General features: G+C 39.5%; 1 protein-coding gene across 1 annotated transcript in view; it reads left to right on the forward strand.

Moving 5' to 3' along the window:
• dcc (DCC netrin 1 receptor) overlaps positions 1-18,862 on the forward strand; it is a 195,990-nt gene that overhangs the window by 152,316 nt on the left and 24,812 nt on the right. The window contains exon 27 of the mRNA XM_042396032.1: positions 7,915-8,217. Within this exon, the coding sequence (XP_042251966.1) occupies positions 7,915-8,217 (303 nt within the window). The remainder of the gene's footprint in view (positions 1-7,914; positions 8,218-18,862) is intronic.

Below are 18,862 nucleotides of genomic sequence, written 5' to 3' on the forward strand. Positions count from 1 at the left end.
AGGCTACAATTAATCTTCCTGGACAGAATACAAAATACAATAAAAAAAAATAACCCTGTTCTTCCTCCCTATCTCAATCCCTCATGGTACTGTCCAGATTGTGAACACCTGGTGGAGCACAAGGCGTTCATGAGAGCCCCATCCTCAACCAGGAGAGGACTCGGAGAAAAACAATGATTAGAAATCAAAGCACACGATGAAAAGATCCTAAACAAAGCAAATGTAGCAATCAACGAAACTGGATCCAGTGTTTAGATGATAACCACCATTGTAACCATTGTTTGACAACAAAATGACAGAAGATAGTGCTGAATGGTCATCACAATTACACACAAAAATCACTATAATTTTGATGCCATGTTTTCATGAACTGCATACGTGCTGTGCAGGTACGGAAAGCTTGACAGACGTAGCAACAGTAACTAAGGGGGTTGTGGTTAGGAAACGGTCAACATACATAGCTAACAGCGCTCAGTTTGAATACAACAGCAGCAGGAACACACCCAGTAGCTAATGGTATACTTGTATTAATATGATTAGGGTTGTTATTATTGTATGACTATCATATCATAACTAGTAAGCTATTGTAAATGCAACTGTTAATAATGGAAATAATACATACATGTAATAATAATTTAACCTTAACCTTTCATAAATACAGCAGGGCTTACTTACACTGCAGCATCTTAATCTTCCCTGCTCTCTCTCCACTGTTCCCTCCTCACCCTCCCTGTCGTATTTAAGCCTATTTTGCTGCAGAGTGAAATGCTAAACGACGTGGTGGGGAGCAGTAATTCAGTAATTGGCTAATTCCTGGTCGGCTTGTATCAGTGATTTAACAACAGCAGAGAGACGAGGAGACGCTTCAGAGTCATTGAATTAGCCGGCACACTGGGAGGGCTGATCACTGCTGACAAAACACACACTAACAATAAGCTTATGGGGATGTCATCCTATAGATGACTGCAGCAGAGTTGAGCACACACCTTCTGTGACATTGAGACATGTTATTGTGGGATTGTACAGTTTTAGCACACTGTTTTTCATTCCAGTTAAACATTTGATGTTGCAAAACTTGTTTTTGGCATGAATCAGGGCAGTAAACAACAACAATAAAGCTTCCACCAGTTTTGTTTGCAATAACTTCCCTTGCATCTTTATTGTCTGCACTTGCCAATGCGGTACTAAATTCTCTTTATTATATGAATTCTCTGACGTATATTGCCTACCAACAGCAGAGGTTCTTTCCTGCTTCTTTGCTTCACTTTCAGTTTCCTGGTGTTTAATCCCAATTTATTAATCCCTGTTTATATATTATAAATATATTATGTTGAGTGTAGGGAGATAAGGGAGGAAAAAGTAATTTAAAAATGACACACTGCACTGTATGTTTGTAATTTCATAATTATTTAGAATCATGAACATATAGCGTATTTAGGGTAAATCCTTTTGTTTGATTGGCTATTCCTGCCCTGAACATACAGTATATGATTTATCATGTGATCACAAATCAAGTGACTTGATAAATGTTTAAATTTGTTAAATTGGTTTTTAAGAGGGGTGAAGTTAGACGAACTTGTTGAATAAATTCTGAAATTTGAATCAATATATTTTACAGTTTTGGATAAATTTTTAATCAAATCTGGCAATAAAGCGTGCTGAATATCATACAGCCTTGGGGCGGCTTGGGCTCAGCAGAGTGTGTTGTCCACTAATGGCAGCATCGGTGGTTTGATCCCCGGCTCCTTCTGTCCACATTTCAAAGTGTCCTTGAGCAAGACACTGAACCTTAATTGCTCCTGATGATCAGGCCAATATGCGAATGGATGAATGAATTGTAAAGTACTTTGTAAATAGAAGTGACTCTGGGTGGAGTCTTCTCCATAGCAACAGCTGATCCAGATTTTGCCAGATATAATACATTTATTTTGGCTTAGCTGCACATACTGTTCACACAAGATCTGTTGTTGAGAGTAGCTCAAGGTAAGATCAGCCAATCAAAATGTAGAAAAAAAAGACATGAATAAAACAGTGTTTGCCAGTGCTATTTTCGACTCTCTGGGTTAATCTCATGTTTGTAGTCCAAACTTTGTTGAAACCCAAATAACTTAATTTTAAATTCTAGTTGAGATCCCAAAGTTTCCAAACATGTCAGGCTTAAGTTTTTAAATGATGCACAAGATATGCAGAGCATTTCAATTTGATGAAATGTTGCAGCAATATAAAACGAGGAGTGCAGGGTTTTAATATTTCACTCTGTGTAAATCTCAGTAGCTTCAATGAAGAGCTGGGATACAGTCATTCACAATATACTGTATTCATAATACTGTTAGAGTGGAGGAAAATAAGAAACTAAGAAAAATGAGAAAGCAGAAGTAATAAACACTTTCATATTAACAATGGGAAAAAGACAATGTGCAACATTAAAGTTGTTGCCCATAATGACAACCAGCACAGAATTATCACTGCACTCAACTCTATGGAGCATTTTAGCCTCTTCTAGCTCATAGTTTTGGTTTTACGACACATTTACTGTTTAGTTTAGTCTCACCGCCCTCTTCAGCCTGGTGTCCAGTAGCAGCAGGCAGCTGTTTTCAGTGAAAAAGCTCTGATAAACCCACTGTATGCTACCTACTCAGCTCCAAACAGCAGACAGACAAAGTTAGCCGATGAACATAGTGGAACATTTAGCAGCTAAAGAGCCAGATATTTTTGTTCCACTGCCTCAAGTGGTCAAAAAGTAAATTAAGGTGCTCTGCAAAGTTTTCTTGTAAACAATCATACAATGTTGTTACATTAGGTTACATTACAAGACAACAATGTGTTTAACACCACCAACTGTCAGTCAGTGGGATAGCGTGAAACAGACGGACATCATGTAGCCCTGTTGAATTTGTTGGCATGACCAGTCCTTGAGGTAAATGCCAGTTTCATTAATCATCATATTGGGCAGTGTTTATTTAAGGATAGGTAGTTAGCAGCAGGAAGAACATAGGTCACAGCACCCTGAAACCACAATGTACAGCTTTCTGATATTGTTCCTCTTAGGTTTGTCTTTGTTGTTTGATTTTGTGTATGTTTGTCTTGCTTCTGTGTATTTTTTGGACATCTGACCAACAGAATAAGATGAAATTGGAATTTGACATACAAGCCTCACTAACATAGCCTAGCATCACCAGACTAATTTGTAAATGCATATAAAACATGAGTTCGGCAGACTCATCTGGTTGTTAGGCTATTGCTAACAGCTAATGACTCTGCACCAGTTTGTCTCTTTCTTCTTTTTCTTCTTGTTAAATGGCAGTTGACCCTGTAATACCCCACTTTTTGGGGTCCTGATCCAAAGTTGGGAACCACTGTTTTATGTGTGTTATGGCTATAGCATGCAGTATATTTTGGCATGAGCGCCCTCTGCAGTTAACAAGAACATGTAATGCATCATTAACGTCCTCGTGTGTGTGCTGTATCGTAATGAAAAATTATTTTTGTTATTGTTGTGTTATGTGTGTGTATAAATTTCAGTTGTTACTCTCACATAGGTCATACATAATTACAGAAACACGCAATGACTGATGAAAAAGCGCTGCCTACAATCTTTGTGTGCCGAAGGCCATACTTTTCTCCACCTGACAGTGGTATGTGCATAATATGTTCGACTTTTCCTGGTGGCCTCTGATTGGTTGACACCACAGGCCAAAATGCCTGGATCTGGGGAAGAAAATTTTACACCCAAGAAATGTTTCCAGATTTTTCGCCCAATTACTGCTTCCATATTAGATAGCATTTACCCCCTGAAGGCACACAAACAGTGCATGGATCGTTGTGGTACTGTGGTGATGATTGTAAAGTGAAAGCAGTTGCTAAGTAGCCAACTAAAGATACTTTTTTCAACCGCTAGCCTAGCTGCCAGCAACCAGCAGCTGGCTCTTCGATACATTGTACAGCGCATGCTCAAATCAAGCGGCAACCTCCAGGGCTGAAAAATGAAGCCAATGCGGAAGTGCCAAAAACATGCATTCTCTCTAATGGCCAGCAGGGGGTGACTCTACTGGCTGCAAAAAGAAGTTTGATTGTATGGAAGTCTATGAGAAAATGACCCTTCTCTCTTGATTTATTACCTCAGTAAACTGTTCCCTAATGAGCTTATGGTCTCAATCGCTAGATTCAAGTCTTCTTCAATACAGCATAATGTTCATTTTGTAAATTATGGTCCCATTTAATTTAAATTTGACAATAAAGCAGCGTATGCTTTAGGGAGTGGCTACGTTGTGATTGACAAGTCGCTACCACAACGACAACATTGCTTATGTAAGGTAACCACTGCGTATGGGCGTAGCTGCTTCTATTTCACAGTGTGTTTTCAGTTCACTAAAGTTAATTGTAACATTGTGGTCGCCTTAAAACAGTCTTGTTCATCATTTGATTGTAATAAAAGACCCATCAGTGAGTCGGATGATCAGTTTCTCTGGTTTTTTGTTTTAAGGGTTTTAGGCCTGTTTTTCGCTAGCGAAAATTTGCATTAGCATCATCACTGTTAACCATAGATTGTAAATGCACTGTGCTAACCAAACTAGCAGCTAGCGTTATGGTCAGCTCCACTCTCTCGTCCAAATATGGTCACTTCTGGCTCCAAAAATCAAACATGGCGACAGCCAAGTCCAAGATGGCGACGGTCAAATCGCTACACTCAAGGCTTCAAAACGGCAATTCACAAACCAATGGGTGATGTCACGGTGACTATGTCCATATTTTTTACAGGCTATGGGCTAAATACACAGAGTTACCTAGGGCTGTAGCCCCACCTAGTGAAAAAGTCATGCCATGCCACTATTCACCTTATTTAAATAACTTCTCTACTTCAACATCTCTAACAAGTGTTTTTTTAATCTCTCCACACATACATTAAAATACATTAACAGTTGTGTTTCTGTGCTTCTAGATATAAAAATGACTTCTGTTCAGCTGCTGTGACTCACCAGCAGATGCTTGCTCTTAGAAAATACATCTCTCCTCTTTTACAACCACTCAGAGAGAAAAAGTAATAGAGAAGTTATTTAACAGTGTTATTTGCAGCCTCTCATCACTGCAGGGATGAAGATGAGGTCTGTTGTCATAAATGACATGTGATGAAGAGGAGAAGGGTGGCAGTGGGAAGGTGGACGAGAAGGTATAGATCACAGTAAGGCCAGACTGGCTATGCTCCTGGATCACAATAACGACAGTGCGCAGCAAAATTAGCAAACAGCACTGTCAGGGTTAATTTGAACTATTAATGTGTGAATATGGTTCCACACCACTGAGTGTTAATTGAGCTCTTTTTGAAGTGCTGGTATTTTTACACTGTAATAAAGTTATAATTGACTCTTTGTGTAGTTAAAATTTAACACTCCTCAACATCAGTGTGCTTTGTCAGACTTGAACTTCACCACAGTGTCACTGTTAACTATACAGGTGTTACCTCCATATTAATATTTTAAGGTGTAAATATGGCTCTCATAATCACTTTTAAAGGACAGGTTCACAGTTTTTCAAGTCTGTCTTAAACAAAAGTCAGGTACCCAGATGAACATTGAAATAAGTTCTTTTTTTGCTCATTCCTCCTGTTCATGCTGAACATTAGAAGATCCCTTCATAATTCACTTACAATGCAAGTGATGGAGGCCAAAATCCACAGTCCTCCTTCTGTGCAAAAATGTATTTAAAAGTTTATCTGAAGCTAATATGAAGCTTCAGCGTCCAAATGAGTCAAATCAAGTAGATATCTTTCAATGTTACAGTCTTTTTAGTGGCAAAGTCCCTCTTTTTGTTACTTTACTTCCACCACAGTTCAACAGAGTAACACTGTCCGAGGAAACACAAAGAGGGAATTTGATGCTAAAAAGACTGTAAATGTGTCAGATATCCACTTGATATGACTAACTCAGACTGATGAAGCCTCATATAAGCTTCACATCAACTTTTCAATACATTGCACAAAATGACGTGTCTCTGGTATTGAGCAAGCTCACTCACTGACATGCTTACTCCTGTCAAAATGTCTATTAACACAGTTTTGAGGTTCCTGTACCTTTAACTGCCAGTTCTGCTAACCACTTCTCTGTGGTTAGTAAAAGAGTCTGTTCATTTGAGACTCTCTTTGCTTCTTTTAACCGTGACCATCTTTCCCTTACCTGAAGCAAGTAGTTATTGATTTAACCACGGTGACAAAGATCCCTTAATCTCAATGAAGTAGTCTTTGACCTTTCCCTAACGCTAAGTTGTTTTTGTGCCTGAACCAAACCAAACTATAAAGGTGCAGTGTGTAGGATTTAGTAGCATCTAGCAGAGTGGACTTGGCAGAAATGGAATATAATATTCATAGGTATGTTTTAACTAATGCATAATCACCTGAAAATAAGACTTGTTGCAGGGTTTTTTTTAACCTTAGAATGAGCCCTTTATATCTACATAGGAAGCAAGTCATCTTCCACAGAGGCCGCCATGTTGCACCACCATGTTTCTACAGTAGCCCAGAACAGACAAACCAAACACTAGCTCTTGAGAGGACCTTTTGCGTTTTTTGCGAGTTCTCCTACACGCTTGGAAGAGGGGTTGGGGGGCATTCAATTGGTTGCAATCTGCAACCTCACCACTAGATGCCACTAAATCCTACACAATGTACCTTTAACCATATAATACCAAAAAATGTTTTTTAAGATGCTGATTTTTTATTCACACTTTTCCGCGATGAGTTGAGGTGACAAAGAACATTTTCTGCGAAAAACACAAAATGTGAACATCACTCAGGAGCTTGTCATTTTGCTGCCAAACATTATAGGTCTGATTTAATATTTCTCTCTCCTCTTTGAGCTTTCTAAAAGCTTTCACCTCTTCTTGTTCAGTCTCTTTCTCTTCCTCTACTTTACTCCCCCTGTTCCCTCAGTCTTCAAGTGGCTCTCACGTTCTTTCTCTCACCTGTAACTCATTTATTCATCTCGTCTCGCCTGGTTAATGAACGCACGGCGACTCTACATGTAATTACTGGCCGTCTTCTCTCTCCCATGTTCTCTCTGATCAGACTGTCTGTACCGCTACATGAAGAGTTTCATCTCTCATGTCACATCAGAGCCATGTTTCTGCACAGTCGGGAGATTGTTTTTACTCTTCTCTTGTATCTCTGGCAAGTTAAATAGGATTTCTCTCAGCTGGTACAAATTCAGCCAACACAGACATACCAGCGAAAAAACTTCAATGACAAAAAAGAACAAAACTGCAAACGTGGCAGGGTTTCCTTTATGCATTAAGAGATCAGTGTTTTAAATTAAGTTATTAGATTATACAGTTGAGTTTTGCTCTTTTTTTCTCTCTTTTTTTTTGCTTTCATTGAAGAAAATGCACAGCTAAAAGACTGTAGACGAACATGGCCAGTGCATGCATGTACAGTATGTATATATATTTCTGTCTATGTATGGTGGTGTTCTGAAGGACTAAAGTCCATGAACCATACAGTAGACATCCATGCAGACTATATACAGCAACATTCCTGAGTGAAATACGTTTTCAGCTCTGTGTCCCTCCTGCGGCAACAGTAAATTACACAATGGTGGCAAATTGTCTCAGAATATTGCTGCCAACATCAAAGCAAAAATAGTCTATGAAAAAACACTGAAGCTCTTTAGGATTTTGGTGTAAAATATTCACACGTTTGAAGTTGTTTTCATGTATTTTATGGTTTTTTTTCTGTCTTTTCTCCAAATGAGTGTTCACTCTGTACAAATGTCAGCATCATTCAGACTAAATGGATGCTTTGTCCTTTCCTCTCTTCATCCCTCATTCTTTCAAACCCTTCCCTAACTTCTCTCATCTCTTTTCATCCTCCCACTAATTCTCTTCACCTTCTTTCCTCTGTCCGAACTCCCTTCATCTCTTCCTCAGCGATGCCCTCAGACACCTCCACCAATCCTCTCCTCCAGCAGCAGCCTCCACCACAGCAGGCCCCTCCCCTCCTCCCTGGCTCCTCTGCCCCTCCTGGAGACCATGTTCCAGGGGTTGGCCCGGTCCCCGGGGCCCCTGCTGCCACCGCCTCTGCTGAGGAAGCTCAGGCCGCTAGCAGTCGGACCATCCCAACGGCCTGCGTGCGGCCCAGCCACCCGCTACGAAGCTTCACCAACCCGCTGCTGCCACCACCCATGGGGACCATCGACCCTAAGGTGTACACCTCCATGATGCCACAGTCCAGTGAGTACAGCTGTTTTTCTGGTGTCACATGACTCGTTGTTTCACAAGATAAGGACATGCGCAGGTTTTGTTCTGTTTCTACAAGTGAACTAAAGTGACAAAGTTGATATTGTTATGTTTCCTCATATATCACCCAATTACAAAGCATGGGTTGCATTCAAAACATTATGCATCAGTTTGAAATGTTCTTCAGACGTGTTTCATCCTCTTATGTGTCAATATGTCAGTGGCAAAGTTCTGACGTGATGTTACATGACATAACATTACATGAACTGATGCAATGAGACAAAACATGACATGTAACATAAAATTATGTGATGTGATTTGAAATAACGTGAACCAATATCGCAGTGCTGAAACCGTGAGGTTACCTGATATAACGACACATGACGTGACATAACATGTCATTGCAGTGGCTGTGTCAAAAATGAACACCAGTATTTCAGAGATTGTGACATGATGTAATATAAAATAACAAATCATGACCTGATATTATGTGACATGACATCACATGATGGGACCAGAAGTCAGAGCTGAAGTGCATTCAGCTGCAGTTCCTCTAATGTATAGATGCTATTGGAAGAAAAGTCTGACTATTGAAGTGAATGGGAAAAGTCTCACCCCCAACTTCTCTCTACATATACAAAGTCAATACAGTTTTACACAAGACCAGCTCTCTGTGACCTTTAATAGAATTGGGACTGATATATAATGTGTATTCTTAATGAAGACAATCAATCTAATGATTGGATGATTACAATAATTAAACAGGATGCAGTAAGTGAATTCCTGCCAATTCATGTACTTTTACTGTTAACCATCTTCCACTGAAATGTCCTTCCAAGTAGTAAACATGTCCCAATTCTGGATTTAAATTTTTTTTTGGTTATTTTTCTTTCAGTGCTCAATCCATGAAACACTAAGAGTCTGGCCTCATTCCTGCAGCCAAAGCGAAAAAAAAAAAAAAAGAAAATAAGTGAGGTTCATCTCACATGATGATGAAAACATTATTTTTTGCAAACTTCCCAGCTGGTTCCGCTCTCTGTAGCTGCTTCTGAAGCTCCAGTTTGGTGTTGATTATTTTGTCAGATTCCAGTGATTCTTTCTTTCTTTCTCTCTCTGCTGAACGGCTACACTTTGTTTAATATTTTATTTAGGGAAGTTAAATGTATTAGCCTCAGGCTGCTACACTCTGTGTGTGTGTGTGTGTATGTGTGTGTGTGTGTGTGTGTGTGTACTGTAAACTATAACCGGCCTTGGCATCAGTCAGACGGTTGGATTTGATCTGGACTGACCTCCCTCGTGTTTCTGTATATGCCCCCCTCCCCCCCGTTATCCCTTGGAGCAGCTATATCGTATTTGTCAAATGAAAATCAGACTCTCCTCAGTTGTCTCGACAAATATTGGATGGATCACAATGAATACAGATATTATGGTCACTAATTTGTTTGTTTTGTCTGTATACTTCTATAAAAACATAAAATGACTATCCACTACTGCAGGAATGAACACCATTCCTTCAACAGATGCTCCCTCTTTCCCTCTCTCTTTGTTTCTTTCTTTATCCTTTTACATCCCTCCCTCCCTCTCCTTTTTTTTTTTTTTTTAGATCTTTCTATCTCTCTTTCCTCTCCCTCTGCATCTCATTCTGTCATTTTGTCTGATTGCCTGCAGCACTGTGAACAGAAAACAAAATACTCACCTACAGTACATATGATCCCCGAACAGTGTGTGTGTGTGTGTGTGTGTGTGTGTGTGTGTGTAGTTCCATTATGGTTCTGTTTACACGCCCAGGTGGCCTCAGATTAACATTGATTTTCGGCTCCTGGAAAGCTCTCGCTCAGAAATAGCGAGCCTGCAGCAACGCTCGGCTCAACTCCCAGAGACCCCCCACTCACCTTTTGACCACCCCAACCCACCCCCCTTTCCCCAACACAGAGTCTCTGAGCCTCCAAGGCTCCAAGGCCCCCCCCTCCTCCTCCCCTCCCCCTCCCCCCGTCTCTCTATCAAGGAAGAAAAAAAAAAACACACTTGTGAGCGATGGCATATATTGCTCATTGTTAGTCTTGTTTGAGTGTTTATCCGGGTCTCAATGATTCTCGTTGTGAAAAGAATAAGATGTTCTCATGGCTTAATTGGATTGTTGAGAGTGAAAGAGAGACAGAGAGAAAGAGAGAGAGAGAGAGAGAGAGACCTGGGCAGACTGAAGGTATACAGAGTTTGTAAGCTGGATTGAAAGCTGTGCAACAGCCAGGTCAACCAGTTCATCTTCTCATTTATGTGAAATGTTGGAATGAAACAGTCCAGCAAAGAAAGCTGAAGTAAAACTGAAATATTTGGGTTCTGCTCCAGAAGTGTCTGGATTATGTTTTTATTTTAACAAGGACATAACAAGGAAACATTCTTATCTGATGAATGTTCACTGTCAACATATTTCCGTAGTTTTTCTACAGTATTGAGCTCCTGGGGTTCAGGAAAAAAATATTGAAAAGCACAAGATGGTACGTATCGACTTTTTCAATATTTAACCAGAACCACCATTCATAACATTCTCAATCAGTCAACTCACATTGAATTATGTGAATGTAGAAAATATATCTATGTTGTTATTTCATTATCCCCTACAAGGACACATCAAGCTTACAACAGCTGGGAGATGGAGAGTGATGATGGGATGGAGATGGAGCTTTTGAAATATCCAACAAGTCTTCCGATAAACAATATAATACACTGTCGGTCCATGCACCGCAGGACAACACAGACAAGCATTTCTCTCATCTGACGCCCCTTTTGGCAGTGAAGGGGCAATGCAATGGTTAAGGTCTGGTTGGTTTAGGAAAAGATCATGGTTTGGGCCTTCATCATCATGGTTACAATAATAAACACATAGTTAAGGTTAGGAGACGATCATGGTCATGGTTTTTAAAAAAAAAACAGCACTGATTTCCAATTGGAAATGTGAAACTCAACAGGCGGGAAACAAACAGCAATCTCCTGTGTCAAGACTGTAGTTTTGTCGATCCATCCATCCACCCCAACCTCCTCCTTACATGGATTTTGTTGCTATATAATAATGTCACCTGATTTCCTCCTTTGCTCCCATCATAATAACAACAGCTGCTAGAGGGCGCTGTCTCTCAAACATGTCGTCGTCAGGATGCTACATGAGCACCAGCAAGTGTCAGCATAGCTTGGTCACCCGGCCAGTAGTCACCGGGTTCGACCAGCCTACCATCTGTTTAACTTGTGGATATTGCAACAAGATTCAGCGTTTCATCTCAAGGAAGCTGTTTAAAAAGATTGATTTCAGAGAAATAAGTGAAGAAATGTGAATGCTTCTTGTTGGCGACACCATTTAATTTACATAATTTAATACTAAAAGGACCAGATGAATATATACTGTGTTGAACATACAATAATTTAAGACTTTTTAGGAGGACGCCTACATGTTCCGTTCATGTTTTCAACAGCTGTCATCACCAGGACAACTATGATACATTCAGCTGAAAGTCACCAGTTAACACAGTCACTGATTAAACCAAAACACTGGCCAGCGTGCTAACCTCAGCTTCAAACAGCCGCTGGACGGTTCAAAACTCTGAATAACAGTTAGTTACTGCTGCAAACTGAAGCTCAAAAGGTTAAACAAGCTTCTTAAAAACAGAAAGAGACGGCAGAAAGATTAAAAATAGAGTGAAACTAAAAGTACAAAGGTGACAATTGTTGCTGACAACAAAACAAACACAGCCTTCCTGGTTTCCGCTTAGGAGCAGCAGAGGTACTAAAGGATGACAGATGTCTCACTTCACTCTAAATCCAAACACCACAGATGGACGAAAAACGTACAAACAAGACAGGAGTTTTGTTCCCTCCCTGTGAATTTTATTTTATTTTATTTTTTCCCTAAGCCTTGTGGGTCCTTTCATGTCTTCGAGCTAGCCTGTGCATTAAAACGGCGTTGATGCTGATTTCTCATGGGAAGGCCAAATTCCTGGATGGATGGGCCAGCTGAGCAGCTCAAGTAGTTTTATTTTGTTTAGGCACAAGGCACCACCATCAGCAGCCATACCAGCGATGTCATAGCTCCAACTACTGTGGCCATAGCATGCTACGCCGACATGCTAGCAGAGATAATGAAGTGTGACCAGTTTGCAGGTGAATGTTCCTTCTCGCATCTCAGACTTCTTTCCTTGTGTTGGTGGTTTCATTGAAGCTTTTTTTGCTGTGATACATTTGGCCACATTAATGGTGGAGTGAACTTTTGACACAGGTTTTGTACATCCAACCATCCACCTTGACCTCCCTCCCACAACGTCCATTCAGTGTAAAAACATCACACTTTCTGGATTGGTATTTTGCTGCCGAATACACTGAGCATTCATGAATCCAGAGTCAACAACTTAAACTACAGTTTATTTTTCTGCTATGAAAACAGATTAAATGAATAAATATCATCAATGAATTCTGTCTCTGAGTTGGAGCAAAGACGTTTTTTTTTTCTTCCTCACCAACCATAGAAACTCATCCTTTTCTGCTTCATCTTATATACATTTTTAAACCAAGACCATCTTCTCTTTTTAAATTGAGCTCCAAAACCCATCTGCAGAGCAAAGTATGATGGTGGGCAGTTGCTCACCTAAACTAGCTCGAATGTGCAGTTTAATGCTGGAAGCTGTAATGGGATTGTCTGACTCAATGTCTGACATTTCAGTCACAGCTGGAGGCAGACACAAGAGTCAGCTGTGATGGATGATTTTAAGTGTATGCCTTCATCTTGCCTCAGAGGACACGTTATTAGCAATGAAAAGCTTTAAAATAGTTAAAAATGATTATCTGTAGCATTTGGACGACCATGTAGAAGAGAGAGAGGGTGAAACATTTGGTACTTGTTTTATAGTCTTTCTCAAATCATACAGTACACTTTTTTAAAAAAAATTTCTGAAGGTTGCAATCTTCAGTACCCCCGATGATACAAAAGCCTTACTAGTTGTTATGTTTGTGCTGAGAGTGGTGCAAGAGGAACAGCCAGGAAGTTACTAAAATGATAGACTGGAGACTATGAATATCCACTGTAAATTATATGGAAATCAGAGAAAAACATGACAGCATCAGTTTGTTCAAATACTGAAAGTAATTAATGTTATAAAGTTTTTCTGACCGGCAACTTCTAATGATCGTGCACAAATTCACTTTGGTTAAATCTGCAGTAATGGTTTGGCGGGCTTTGGCCACTTGGAGCAGCAGAAACAGGCACTAACACAACACTGACATATTATCACCTTAAAGTTGATGCGGCAAACTGGTTAGTAAACTGTTACTTATTTACATATCCAGCAAATATGGAACATTCCAGCATTTATGTGTGGTGTTATTTTTAAAATTGCAGGATTCAGGTGAAGTAGGCCATAATAAAAGAAAAGAAAAAGGAAACTTAAAAGGAAATTGGCTATTAACATATAGTATTGTGAAATTGCAACTTAAAAATGAAAAGAAAGGTTGAAAATCCTGAAATGGAAACTAGACAAGCATCAATGTAAATGCTCAAATTAAAAGCTTAAATTGAAATATGTAATTGAAAAAGGAAGTTAAAACATATTAGAACATTTGAAGATATAAGTGTTATCTTTTTGTTTTGTTTTTTTTATTTTCCTCCATCCCTTTTGCATTTGCCCAATCAAAATACCACAAGAAATTAGGCAGAATACAAACACCAACACCACATTAGATAATTTGAACCAAATGTAGCGTACATTTTAACCAAATTTTCCAAAAACTGGCAAAAGAAAATGTGTGTGTGTATTTCCATACATTACTGTTATGTGGAAATGAGGAGTTGGGCTCATCAAGATAAACTACTGGTGGTTCTCCAGTCCAGAACCATGTGAGGAACGTGATGGAAAATTGTACACATTGAAAATATGCATAAAAACAGATGGAGGTAAATACACTTGTTGATTTAAAAATCATTGCCAGGACTACAGCCATTAATTCTTTTCTCTTTTTTTCCAAGAGAATGGCACAGATTGATGAAGCAAGTTGATGACATGCTGGCATATTTTCCATCTCCATTTATGTCTTATTCACCAGACATTCATCACACAATCTGACATGTCTCAAAGCTGATATTGTACAATCTGTCACAGATTTACACCAAGATTTCATTAGACGCATCTCACAGTGTGACATGACATGAACCTGAAAGTCTGTGGTTATCATATGGAGTGGGTATAAGGATTTGACGGGAAATCAGGTTGGTAGTTGTTGACATACCTGACAGTTGGACAGGTACACTGACACATATTATTATTATTTTTTATCCTCCATATGTTACATGGCAAGATCTGCACACTGTTTAAACAACTCCAAGGAGGAAAAAAATCCTCCTCAAAACATTTATTGCAGCTCACCACTCTGTGCAAAAACTGCTTGCACTTTGTCTCTTTTTATCTACAAAATGATGAGGTGGAATGAAGGTTTTGAGGAAGATTTTTTGCCTCCCTGGAGTTCTTTTAAAGTGTGCGGATCTGATCTGCTGCCATGTAATCTACTCACAGAGACTACACACCTGTTGCCAATCACTGAGTAGGACAGAGCAAAGACGCAACAGTGCTTGGACATTTTTGTCCTCCGTATTTATATCATGTTAGGATGCCCAAAAATCTGACATCTAAATAGACTAAAAGAAAATTATTTGTGGGTATTTTTTTTTGAATAGAGGAAAGAAACATTAACTCATTCAAAAGAGCATGAACAACTGGTGTAGTTAATTAATCATCGTACTGAGGATGGTGAGCAGAGCGGTAGGTAAATCCAGGTGAAAGCTCTTATCACATTCATGTGACCTGTTCAAACCGACCTGGTGTCAAGAAGGTTAGATAGGAGAAAAAGAAAAGAGGACATCTTAACTTGAACCTTCAGGTGTGAAGTAAAGATGGAGTTGTGAAGGGGGTGGTGGAGTTTGATCAGACAGAATCTTATAAATCTAATATCATGATATACCAAGTCAGTATTTTACTAACTAGCTGAAAGATTATGAGGAAATTAATCTGAACTGTGAGATATTAAGTCAGTGTTTTGAGATGTGTATTCATAATTATGAAACAATAAGTCAAAATTAGAAGACACTAAAAAGTTTGATTATTATCAAATTGATCAAATGCTAATTGTATGCTTTGTTGTCAATGTTTTGACTTACAATCATCATCATCATCATTTTGATCTACATTATGGATTAGTATCCCATCATTTAAAATTTGAATTAGGATCTCCCAATTTTGACTTGAATATAATTTTTGAGTATATTTATTGTCATCATTTTTTTACTGGCAGATTGGCCTCATACATTTACAATAAATGGGAAGTGTACCAAGCCATGGAAACAAAACAAAACCTTGTTGATTAGGTGGAAAATACTTTTCTCCTGTGAACATTTTTATTTATCATAGTTCCTGCACAAAATACTGAAATACTGAAAATACTAGGAGCTACTTTACATAAATCCCCAACAACCTGAACGACTCAGCCTGTCTGTGCACTTGTCTACCTGACCAATGAGGGAGCACCTCATTGATCAGGTAGGCAGGTGCATAGACAGATAGACATCAAAAAGACAGGCAGACAGACAGAAAATAAAAAAAAGATGAAACAGGCAGACAAAGAAATACCAAACTCCTGTGTGAAGCGGAAGAGATGCCGACTCTCCCTCCAGAGACATGGTGTCTCCTCAAAGACACTTTTCATCTTTAACTGTATTTACTTCAAACTGTCCTTGGGATCAATAACTATGCAGGGGGCGGGGTTATCACCTCCTATCGCTGTAAATCTCTCTATCTTTGCCTTCGACCCAGAAACAGAGACAGACACCGCTGATGTGGCCCCCAGCGGGCGTTTCGCACCTCCACTCCAGCTTGTCTGGTAAATATATCCACCTCTCTGAGCAGACGAGCCGCCGGTCCCCCCAGCACCCCACCCACCCCCACGTCTCTCTGACAAACCCCCCGAGGGTGAGCCAGGCACCGTGAAACTATCTTTTATGGCTTTTTCCATTGTGGATGTGTAACCTTTGCTTTAGCTCTGTATTTCTTCAGCTCATTGTGTTTTTCCACAAAGTGTTTTTTTCTGGAGCTCAGTTCAGTTTGGATTCGGTCTGACAGCACGGTGCTGAGAAGTCATACAAACACATTTGGTTCTGCTTCATTTTGAAATGAACTTGGCAGGGATTTCTACACCATATTTACAGGCATTCAGAGCCACACAAGGTCAGTGTTACTTTGAAAATAAAGTACTGCGACTGAAAGATACAGTCCAAAGACTAACACTCTGTAGCCGCTCTAACGCCCTTGTAAGGTTGTGATGCCCCACGCAGCAGAAAATTTGGACTGATGAAAACTGGAGGAACAAAGTAGATACACTTAGATAGTTACCACTCGCTGGGCGCACATTCTGACCAACATGTTGAAAGGTCACCTAATTCTGCCTCTTCCTGCCATCTCAAGCTGCCTGTCAAAAAGATATAGACGAACCCTTCCTCAAAGCAAAAATAAAAAGAAGTGGGTAGCCCACAGATGTATTAAGAGAGCTGAATATGACACTGCCACTCAGCCCTGCTGCCAGTTTTCCCCTGGGATCACTACTGTAATGAAATAATTGATAAAACCGTCTGCCAAATGACAAAGCAGTGGCCTTAAAAGTATTTTCCTCATAGACCACCATTATAAGCAAGATGTCTGTAAAGCTGTTGTGTAAGACAACTCAAACTGCAATCAGGGTCAGTTATTAGTCTTTGTATTGTGATTTTTTAAATGATGAAGGTTTCATATTATTTTTAAAACTTTCCCAGAGTTTAGAAAAGCAAAAGATTTTTTGAGTGTTTGGTGTCATCCCAATGTAAAATGTATGCAACCCTGAAAGCTAGAAAACTTTTTTGGGTCATTGGCGAGCAATTTTCATTCAGCGAACCTTTACAACTAGTGTCTAGTTCTTATAATACCAAGCCTCTGTCATTGATTACCTTCTTACTGTATAAGTAATAATTGCTTCGTTAACAAGGTTACCAAAAAATAGCCTTCACATGCCTCAGGTTATCTCCCCCCATCATATGCACCACAACCCCCCTAGTTTGTGAGCTATTGTAACTAACAAGCCAGCAGTACATGCTAGCTAACTGGATGTTAATGCTAGGAAGCGTTAACAGCACTACCTGCTGGTTGGAAGCGCTACTTAACACAGTTTATCCAAACTAAGTATTTGTAGCATGGACTCTGGTCTGACAACTGACTGCAGACCATGCTGTATCTCTTTTATACACCAGTAGAGAAGGGTTACATAAAACTGGATGATATAACACAGCTAATATACAGCACCAGTCAAAAGTTTGGACACACTGAGACTGTGTACTCTGTGCTAGGCTTGTGCCAATTGGCGATCGGATCTTATATCGATGATTGGCGTGATAATCAGGATGAGCCATTTTTCTGGCTCTGGTACAAGATGGTGAGGTTTCCATTTATCCCACCTACAAGTCTTTGATTGGCTGATTTTTTTTCTCCAAGCCGTTAAAGAGTTATCAATGAGCACAACACCAAAGCTATATGAATAGCTGGAAAAAGGTTTGGGATCAGGATAGTGTTGTTGCATGCAAAAAATTTCGTCTCAAAGAATGCTGTCATTTGGGGACTGGGAGGGACATAGTTTTGTGGTGTTTGTAGAAAAAGAAGTAGGTTGGAAATCGTTTTTCTGTGTCTTGAAGATTTTAAAAAGCCGTTTAAATCCAGCTGTTTTTTGTTCTCTGGTGTAATTCACTTGTATGAAGGCTGTTCCAGGTGTTTTGTTTTGCAGCGAGGAGAATGGGTGTTTATTGATCAGGAAGTGAAGGAGTGCAGTGCAGGGAGAGGAGGGGATTGTGGGTAGAAGAAGCCTGAGGATGTGTTCAGACATCAGGAGGGCTTTGGAGGAGGAAAAAAAAATAGACATTCCTCTTTTGTCTCCTATTTTTCCTCTTCTACATTGTCTTTCATTTTCATTCTGTTAATGCTTTTTTCCCTCCTCACTCACTAAAGATGCAGCTTCTGAATGGTATTTGTATTATGAGACAGAACAGTTGAATGTATTAAATGCTTCTTTGTCTTCTTGTCCGCTTTTCTGTTTGTTCTATTGCTTGGATGTTTGTTTTTTTTGTGTGTCTGGTCAATTTGTTTCCTTATTTGTGTGCTTGTCTTACCATTTTCTTGCATGAATGCATTTTTGTTCTAGTTATTTAGTAACTGAAAGGACAAATCTAGAATGATGGACTTCTGAATGGATAGACAGGTAATTCATCAAATGACTAGTTGAATGGATGTTAAATGAAAGGAAAAGGATGGATGGATGGATGGATGGATGGATGGAGGGCTCAGACCTCAGATCTGTTTCCTGTTCAACGCTCCACTTAGTTGCATATGATCTTGTCATTTAGATCAATCAATAGATCAAACTGTTCCTCTCAGCGCTCACATGGACGTCAATATTAAACAGCAGCTTTCAGCTTTACGATTGTCTCTGGAAAGATTGTTCACAGGCAGTAACTGAGGACTGACCAGATGATCCACGAATAAATAATCCCTGTTTGAAATCAAGGGTTTCAAACAGACAAAAATCAAGATAGTTG

The sequence above is a fragment of the Thunnus maccoyii genome, chromosome 19, assembly GCF_910596095.1.
Source record: "Thunnus maccoyii chromosome 19, fThuMac1.1, whole genome shotgun sequence".
NCBI classification, from domain to species: Eukaryota; Metazoa; Chordata; class Actinopteri; order Scombriformes; family Scombridae; genus Thunnus; species Thunnus maccoyii.